The sequence below is a fragment of the Leptodactylus fuscus genome, unplaced genomic scaffold (assembly GCF_031893055.1).
Source record: "Leptodactylus fuscus isolate aLepFus1 unplaced genomic scaffold, aLepFus1.hap2 HAP2_SCAFFOLD_98, whole genome shotgun sequence".
Lineage (NCBI taxonomy): Eukaryota > Metazoa > Chordata > Amphibia > Anura > Leptodactylidae > Leptodactylus > Leptodactylus fuscus.
Window position 1 is genome coordinate 188,423 of NW_027441034.1, and position 10,107 is coordinate 198,529.

General features: G+C 46.3%; 1 protein-coding gene across 1 annotated transcript; it reads right to left on the bottom strand.

The window, feature by feature from the left end:
• Positions 1-769: 769 nt before the first annotated feature.
• LOC142189048 (B- and T-lymphocyte attenuator-like) lies at positions 770-5,210 on the bottom strand. The gene is made up of 5 exons (XM_075262111.1): positions 4,910-5,210; positions 3,515-3,562; positions 2,174-2,305; positions 1,130-1,167; positions 770-1,039 (listed from the first exon to the last, which is right to left on the bottom strand). The coding sequence occupies exons 1-5, from the start codon at positions 5,208-5,210 to the stop codon at positions 770-772; spliced, it is 789 nt and encodes a 262-aa protein (XP_075118212.1).
• Between the last annotated feature and the right edge of the window lie 4,897 nt (positions 5,211-10,107).

Genomic DNA, 10,107 nt, shown 5'->3' on the forward strand with positions numbered 1-10,107 from the left:
ACCCCCAGCCTTACATTGATAGGGTCCATCAGCTGAAGGCCCCACCTTTTGTGATACCAATGGGGCCAATTTCCAAAATGATGTTCCTAACCTCCTTTAAGACGTTTTTGGGGGCTTCGGGTCATCTTTTCAGAAGAAATATTGATTTCAAAGGTAAGAAGTCTACAGTAATATCAGTGGTCTTCAAAGCTAGCGCTAACTCAGATATTCAGCCCCATTATTTTGGAAATTGGTGAAGGCCCCAACTCAGAGAACATCCCAAGAGAACCTCTTAAAGTAGCACCTTTATCTCCTACCAAGAAGCTGAGACCTGATCTATCATTTGCTGTTAGAAAATTCTAAGACATGTCAGAGCTTGACTTGAGAAACTTTGGTCCTGATATCTAACAGAAGATTTCTAGAACTCTTAAGAGTCAACTGATTCTCAATCATCAACGTACAATCGTAGGATCGTTCCTGTTATTTTTCTCAGTGTAATTCAACAAGTTGTAGGACCATGAATTTGTCATAATCATCAGAAGTTCAGAAGGTCCTACAAGACGTGTAGACCATTGGATGTTCTGATGGTCCTGGAGAATTCATGTCTTGAGGTTGGCATCTGCCAGTATCGTTCTTATATCTATGAGTACTGGTGGAAGAGACCTACAGATGGTCAGTTATGGTGGACCTTTGTAGACTTTCCAAAGAATATCTCTGACCTGAAGATGGCCTAGATGGACGTAAGTCTGTATTATGTAAAGCAGTCAGAGCTGACCATGTCTTCTTCTTATCACAGATCATGCTTTCTGGACTCGCTCAGGTGTACGGTGGCGTATTCCACCTCACAATCATCCTCCAACTGTAAACCTGTCCTCTTGGCGTTGTGGTTTAGATCGGCATAGACAATGGAGTCTTCTTCATCGGGATGGGAAACTCTCTTTGTGCTGGACTTGTAACCCAAATGGGCATTGTCATATGTGACCTCAGTGGTCACGGCTGGGCTGCCTTGTGTTGTCTGCGGACACTTCTTTGGACTTCCTGGTCCGGCTACAAATTGAAGCTGAAGAAATAAGAACATGTGAATATTTATAGGACTAATCGAGGAGAACATTAAACATGTCTGAGCTGTGATAATAGCGGCGTCACTGACCTCTGCGGTGCGGGCCGGGTCCTGACACCAGAACTTGGCTGTAAAGAAATGGTAAAAATACATTATTGTCAGATTTATCTTTCAATGAAAGGAATAACAAGACGGATTATATATTATATTATAAGAGGGATTATATATTATATTATAGGGGGGATTATATATTATATTATAGGGGGGATTATATATTATAAGAGAGATTATATATTATAGGTGGGATCCAGAGTGATTGTATCCAGGTGCTTTACATTATACACAGATATCACCAGTTCCTAGGACTGAATTCGCACATTGTGTGTCTGGTGCAGTTATTTACATTTTTTATTATTTGTTCTTTTATTAAAAGTAAAATTAATTAATAAAAATTTGATGCTAATACTTGGGGTACAGGATAATGACCGGCTGATACTCGGGGTACGGGATAATGACAGGCCGATACTCGGGGTACGGGGTAATGACAGGCCGATACTCGGGGTACGGGGTAATGACAGGCCGATACTCGGGGTACGGGGTAATGACAGGCCGATACTCGGGGTACGGGGTAATGACAGGCCGACACTCGGGGTACGGGGTAATGACAGGCCGACACTCGGGGTACGGGGTAATGACAGGCCGACACTCGGGGTACGGGGTAATGACAGGCCGACACTCGGGGTACGGGGTAATGACAGGCCGACACTCGGGGTACGGGGTAATGACAGGCCGACACTCGGGGTACGGGGTAATGACAGGCCGACACTCGGGGTACGGGGTAATGACAGGCCGACACTCGGGGTACGGGATAATGACAGGCCGACACTCGGGGTACGGGGTAATGACAGGCCGACACTCGGGGTACATGGTAATGACAGGCCGACACTCGGGGTACGGGATAATGACAGGCCGACACTCGGGGTACGGGGTAATGACAGGCCGACACTCGGGGTACGGGGTAATGACAGGCCGACACTCGGGGTACGGGGTAATGACAGGCTGACACTCGGGGTACGGGGTAATGACAGGCTGATACTTGGGGTACAGGATAATGACACACTGACAATAACTCACCTTTCACCAGCCTTTGGCAGTACACCAGAAGGCTAATGGTGATAATAAGGACGCAGACTCCCCCCATAGAGGACACGACGTATAATAGTAATGTGTAGGGCTGTATCTTATCTGTAGAATCTGTGATATCTCCTGAAAATAAGATGAAAAGTTTTTTTAAAAATTTTTTTAAAAAATTGTAACAAGAAAAATCTTAAGGATTTCCCCGTGACTTCCTGCAGTTGTGGTGGACTCGGCTTTGGGCCACGTTTCTGACTGACGCTAGGTTAACAATAGCATTGGGATCCAATAGACGGAGAGCCCAGCCCCTAAAAAGCAGTTACTATAATGGGGTCTGCCGGGGGTCCGCTGGTCTTATACTGAACTGTGCAGGACTTTACCCTCACATATATGAACTCTTAGACTTACTACAAAAATTTTTCGGAAAACCTTTGTTACTATCAATGTGGACAATGTCTCTAAAGGTCTCTAACACCTGAGAAGGTTTGACTGTACCAAGGACTATATGGACAAGGCATTAGGACCCAGCAAGCCCCGCCCATGCTTAGTCTATATCTCTCTTTATCTATCTATATAAATGGGACGTCTCATGGTAATCTAATCACAAATTACTATATGTATTCTTATAGTTGTAAAAAACTCTAGTGCTATCAATGTGGAGACCTCTTACACCTGATGGGGTCTGACTCATATGGACAGGGCTTTAGGACCCATCAACTTAGATACTTCACAAGCCCCGCCCATGCTTAGACTATTCGTCTCTCTCTTTCTCTCACTGTATCTCAGTTTCAGGATCTGAAAATACCCGATTTCTATCCAGACAGACAATGTCACAACAGATACTTATAGGGTCTGACTGTTGAAGGCCCATGTGGAATGGGCTTTAGGATATAATATAGGTATTTTGCAGACCCCGCCCATGCTTAGTCTTTCTTTCTCACATCATGAGAGATTTCACAATTTATTATATGTCCTCTTATAACTCTAGGATCTGAAAAGACTCAATTACTATCTAATTTGGTCAACGTGTTGCCCGACCTCCTCCAGCTGACAGGGTCTGGCTGTATATGGACAGGACTTTAGGACTTGAGTTTTTCAGAAGCTCCACCCATGCTTAATTTCTCCTAGACTAATGTGGAAGATCTCAATCACAATTCATTATATGTCTTCTTATAACCCAACAATCCAGCAGGTGAAGAGGAGGAATTACAAGTTACATTTGGGTGAAAACTTCCTTAAATTTGGTGCTTAAAAAATTATTTTCCCTTGAGGGAATTTCCAGAAACTGTTCTAAAATCCCCCAAATTCTCTGGACATATTTGCTATAGAATAAAGGATTACCTGGCTGAGTCTTGTTTATTGCTGTAACATTTTCCACCGAACTTTCTCCTGGAAATGAAACAAAATGAAATTAACCTGTAGCAACAAAAAAGAGAAATATAACATTTCACATCCTCATTCACACACTTAGGATAAGTCATCAATATTAGATTGGGGGGGGCAGATACCCAACACCCCCACCCGTAAGCTATTCAACACAGGAGCACTTCACGGGTCATGTGACCTGTTGGCAGCTCAGTTCTATTTAAGTGAATGGGGCTGAGCCGTAATACCAAGTACGGCCACTATACAATGTATGGCACTGTGACGAACATTGCAGCCTTGTTGAAGGAGCCAGATGTCAGACCCCCAAGGAACTACAACTGAGGACTTATCCTGAGGATAGGTGACCAATGATCAGTCCCATAAAACCAGCAGTTCCCAGGTGTATTGTCCGAACTGGACCACTACATAAAGGACTTGTCAAATATTCAACTGAGATTTTCACTTTAACATGTTTTATTCTGTGAACACCTTACGTTGACTATACCAATGTAGCTGGAGAAGGGTAGATAGTACATCCCTTGACCATGGATCATTCTAGTGATGAGGAGGAGACAAGTCTAAGCCACCCATCATCAGGAGCTGGGGTGACCTGGTTAGACCTACCAGTCAGGGTCAATATAGTAGTCAAGACGGAGATGAACGTTAGCCCTGCCCATGCTTTGATCTGACTCTGAATTTTTGGATGAAACTGACATCTACAGCCAGGACTATGAACCTCTGGAATTAGACAGACACTGATGGACCCCAAGGAGAATCATTTCCAATACCCATCTCCGGCCCAGTGGTATTCAAGTTTTTGCCTCCATTTTATGAAAGATTGTCATTCTGTTGTTCATCTGGCTTACTTCATGAGTTTTTACATGTTTACAACTGTCCTCAATCCTGCTCCTAAACCAAGGGCATGCCATACACCATCACGTAGGTAACATACTAATGGGAGTGTCAGGAGGAAGCTAGCACCATCAACATCCACACCACAGGTTCCCCAACACCTTTCCACCAGCCCCTATGGATTACCCAAGGATTAGTGGAACCACGAGAGTCACCCAGAGCCCAACCATCAGCAAGTAATACCCCCAATGGTCCTACATTCTTCTACTGGATGCTGCAACGTACAAAGCCATCTTCTTTCAAGTCCTTTCTTCGTGTTGTGACCAGGTAGGGTTCCCATTCATATTAACCCTAGCTCCGTTCTCTGTGTTCCCGTGAGAACAACCAATTGGTGGGGTGTCAGGTATGGGACCCAAACACAAATATTTGACATTTTGTTATCAGTTGATTGGACAGAATTGGCTAAGATGATAAAAAATTAAAAATTCCAGGACTCCCATGAAACCCATCGACACTCACCGGATATATTGACCTGTACTGTGCCGCCCACTATTTGTTGGTTCTTATGGACGGCTTTACATTGATAATATCCGGTGTTGTTTATTTGTACGGAGTCAAACTTCAGAACATGCACAGTGTTATATTCTCTGGGCTCCTCCATACTTGTGGAGATCCCGTCTCCGGTTCTTACAGGGTCACACCGGTCTCCGGTAATCTTACACCAAGTAACATTGGGTAATCCCGGCTCACAGAGCTGCACCAGACACTCCAGGCTCAGAGACTGCCCCGCGGACTTCACAATCTTGCCGGTTCTTGCCATGTTTATTGCAGGTCTACATGAAGGGTCTCCTGGGGAAAATATCAAAAACAACAATGGTTTCAGTTCTGGAGAGAAGACATCACATCTATGGTTCCACATCTATTCAGATCATTGAACAATGAGTTGTGGACCCATTGTACCATCTAACCGGCTTGACTTTGGGCTACTACCAAAGGAGTTGTCTAAGTAACTGGTAACTCTTTAAGCCTGTTACAGGGATCTGGACGTTTCTGCAGGGAGACTACTGGGTTGCTACCTCTTGGTGTGGTCTCAGTACAGGTGGCAGCTGGCCAAATCACCAGGGGTCAGGCAAGACAGTGGTCAAGTATGAGCTAAGTTCATAGGTAGGGATTAGAGATGAGCGAACAGTGTTCTATCGAACACATGTTCGATCGGATATCAGGGTGTTCGCCATGTTCGAATCGAATCGAACACCGCGTGGTAAAGTGCGCCAAAATTCGATTCCCCTCCCACCTTCCCTGGCGCTTTTTTTGCACCAATAACAGCGCAGGGGAGGTGGGACAGGAACTACGACACCGGGGGCATTGAAAAAAATTGGAAAAAGTCATTGGCTGCCGAAATCAGGTGACCTCCATTTTAGACGAATAGTGGATTTCAAATCCGGGTCATATGAGAATGTGAACTTTGTGACTATGAGACAGGGATAGCTGTACAGGCAGGGATAGCTAGGGATAACCTTTATTTAGGGGGGAATGTTATTAAAAATAACTTTTTGGGGCTCTATCGGGTGTGTAATTGTGATTTTTGTGAGATAAACTTTTTCCCATAGGGATGCATTGGCCAGCGCTGATTGGCCGAATTCCGTACTCTGGCCAATCAGTGCTGGCCAATGCATTCTATTAGCTTGATGAAGCAGAGTGTGCACAAGGGTTCAAGCGCACCCTCGGCTCTGATGTAGCAGAGCCGAGGCTGCACAAGGGTTCAAGCGCACCCTCGGCTCTGATGTAGGAGAGCCGAGGGTGCACTTGAACCCTTGTGCACCCTCAGCTCTGCTACATCAGAGCCGAGGGTGCGCTTGAACCCTTGTGCACACTCTGCTTCATCAAGCTAATAGAATGCATTGGCCAGCGCTGATTGGCCAATGTATTCTATTAGCCTGATGAAGTAGAGCTGAATGTGTGTGCTAAGCACACACATTCAGCTCTACTTCATCGGGCTAATAGAATGCATTGGCCAGCGCTGATTGGCCAGAGTACGGAACTCGACCAATCAGCGCTGGCTCTGCTGGAGGAGGCGGAGTCTAAGATCGCTCCACACCAGTCTCCATTCAGGTCCGACCTTAGACTCCGCCTCCTCCGGCAGAGCCAGCGCTGATTGGCCGAAGGCTGGCCAATGCATTCCTATGCGAATGCAGAGACTTAGCAGTGCTGAGTCAGTTTTGCTCAACTACACATCTGATGCACACTCGGCACTGCTACATCAGATGTAGCAATCTGATGTAGCAGAGCCGAGAGTGCACTAGAACCCCTGTGCAAACTCAGTTCACGCTAATAGAATGCATTGGCCAGCGCTGATTGGCCAATGCATTCTATTAGCCCGATGAAGTAGAGCTGAATGTGTGTGCTAAGCACACACATTCAGCACTGCTTCATCACGCCAATACAATGCATTAGCCAGTGCTGATTGGCCAGAGTACGGAATTCGGCCAATCAGCGCTGGCCAATGCATTCTATTAGCCCGATGAAGCAGTGCTGAATGTGTGTGCTTAGCACACACATTCAGCTCTACTTCATCGGGCTAATAGAATGCATTGGCCAGCGCTGATTGGCCAGAGTACGGAATTCGGCCAATCAGCGCTGGCTCTGCTGGAGGAGGCGGAGTCTAAGATCGCTCCACACCAGTCTCCATTCAGGTCCGACCTTAGACTCCGCCTCCTCCAGCAGAGCCAGCGCTGATTGGCCGAATTCCGTACTCTGGCCAATCAGCACTGGCTAATGCATTGTATTGGCGTGATGAAGCAGTGCTGAATGAGTGTGCTTAGCACACACATTCAGCTCTACTTCATCGGGCTAATAGAATGCATTGGCCAATCAGCGCTGGCCAATGCATTCTATTAGCGTGAACTGAGTTTGCACAGGGGTTCTAGTGCACCCTCGGCTCTGCTACATCAGATTGCTACATCTGATGTAGCAGTGCCGAGTGTGCATCAGATGTGTAGTTGAGCAAAACTGACTCAGCACTGCTAAGTCTCTGCATTCGCATAGGAATGCATTGGCCAGCCTTCGGCCAATCAGCGCTGGCTCTGCCGGAGGAGGCGGAGTCTAAGGTCGGACCTGAATGGAGACTGGTGTGGAGCGATCTTAGACTCCGCCTCCTCCAGCAGAGCCAGCGCTGATTGGTCGAGTTCCGTACTCTGGCCAATCAGCACTGGCCAATGCATTTCTATGGGGAAAAGTTAGCTTGCGAAAATCGCAAACTGACAGGGATTTCCATGAAATAAAGTGACTTTTATGCCCCCAGACATGCTTCCCCTGCTGTCCCAGTGTCATTCCAGGGTGTTGGTATCATTTCCTGGGGTGTCATAGTGGACTTGGTGACCCTCCAGACACGAATTTGGGTTTCCCCCTTAACGAGTTTATGTTCCCCATAGACTATAATGGGGTTCGAAACCCATTCGAACACTCGAACAGTGAGCGGCTGTTCGAATCGAATTTCGAACCTCGAACATTTTAGTGTTCGCTCATCTCTAGTAGGGATGAACAATTCAATTTTGGTTACAGCCAGTTTAAATTTTCTAAATGTTTTGGGTTCAACCAAACCCAAACCTTACAGGGTTCACCACCCATGAAGCACTAATATGTAATACTTATCGGAGGAGACCCCAGAGTATAATAAATGGAGGCTCAGGGGGAGATGAGTAAAAGTGACTCACCTTGTCTCACCTGTCCTGGGTGTCCAGAGGTCCCCAGTGTTATCTTCAGGCCTCTTCTGGCTTCTGACTGATGTCATGTGCCCCAATCACAGGCCTGTGAGATGACCCTGCGGCAGGTGACATCAGTCAGAGGCCAGAAGAGGACACCAAGAAACCACGAGATGCCGCAAGGATGCCAGGAGTGGTGAGACAAGTATAACTATATTATTAATACTCACCTCCTCTGGACCCCTACTTTTTATACACCGGGGTCTGGGAAACAAATCTGGTGAGGTCCTCTCATATTCTTTGTATGGGCTGACAGAATCCAGTTAGTCACAAACCAGGCAGAAGGTCAGGGTGGGCAGAACAGCCTCAAACGTCAGGGGAAACCCAAGGTCAGTAACGGGAGATCAGGAGAACAAGGTCATAGTCACATGGAGTTAGAATCAAGCTAAGGCAAGGGTCAAAATACGGAGACACCAAGAAATACAGAAGCCAAACACCCTCACAGGAGCTACCAAGCTAGGAACCATCAATGGTGCACGGCAGAGCCACTTTATATATGTTCTGGACAACAGGGATTGGCTGGTAAGATTAGAGAGGGAGCGACCTGGTCCTTTAATAGTCAGCAAGGAAATGGGCAGGAGTCAGGTAAGAAGGAGGACAAAAGAGTAAGAAAGATGGACAAGACGCGATATGGACTGAAAGTACATTGATGTCCGTGCCCGCTGATAGGGACACTGATGTCTTTGTCACCTGCCCCTAAAGCCCATGTGGCCATGTAGGACTGGCCAGCTAAAGCTATAGGCCATACATTAGGTCATACATCTAGGCCTCCAGCCATACAATAGACCATACATTAGGTCATATATCTAGTCCTCCAGCCATACAATAGGCCATACATTAGGTCATACCTCTAGTGCTCCAGCCATACAATAGACCATACATTAGGTCATACATCTAGTGCTCCAGCCATACAATAGGCCATACATTAGGCCATACATCTAGTCCTCCAGCCATACAATAGGCCATACATTAGGCCATGCATCTAGGCCTCCAGCCATACAATAGGCCATACATTAGGCCATACATCTAGTGCTCCAGCCATACAATAGGCCATACATTAGGTCATACCTCTAGGCCTCCAGCCATACAATAGGCCATACATTAGGCCATACATTAGGCCATACATCTAGTGCTCCAGCCATACATTAGGTCATACATTAGGCCATACATCTAGTGCTCCAGCCATACATTAGGTCATATATCTAGTCCTCCAGCCATACAATAGGCCATACATTAGGTCATACATCTAGTGCTCCAGCCGTACAATAGGCCATACATTAGGCCATACATCTAGTGCTCCAGCCGTACAATAGGCCATACATTAGGTCATACATCTAGTGCTCCAGCCGTACAATAGGCCATACATTAGGTCATACCTCTAGGCCTCCAGCCATACAATAGGCTGTACATCTAGTGCTCCAGCCATACAATAGGCCATACACTAGGCCATACATCTAGGCCTCCAGCCATACAATAGAAAATACATTAGGCCATACATCTAGTGCTCCAGCCGTACAATAGGCCATATATTAGGTCATACATCTAGTGCTCCAGCCATACAATAGGCCATACAATAGGTCATACATCTAGTGCTCCAGCCGTACAATAGGCCATATATTAGGTCATACATCTAGTGCTCCAGCCATACAATAGGCCATACATTAGGCCATGCATCTAGGCCTCCAGCCATACAATAGACCATACATTAGGCCATACATCTAGGCCTCCAGCCATACAATAGGCCATACATTAGGTCATACCTCTAGGCCTCCAGCCATACAATAGGCCATACATTAGGCCATACATCTAGGCCTCCAGCCATACAACAGGCTGTACATTAGGCCATACATCTAGTGCTCCAGCCATACAATAGGCCATACATTAGGTCATACCTCTAGGCCTCCAGCCATACAATAGGCTGTACATCTAGTGCTCCAGCCATACAATAGGCCATAC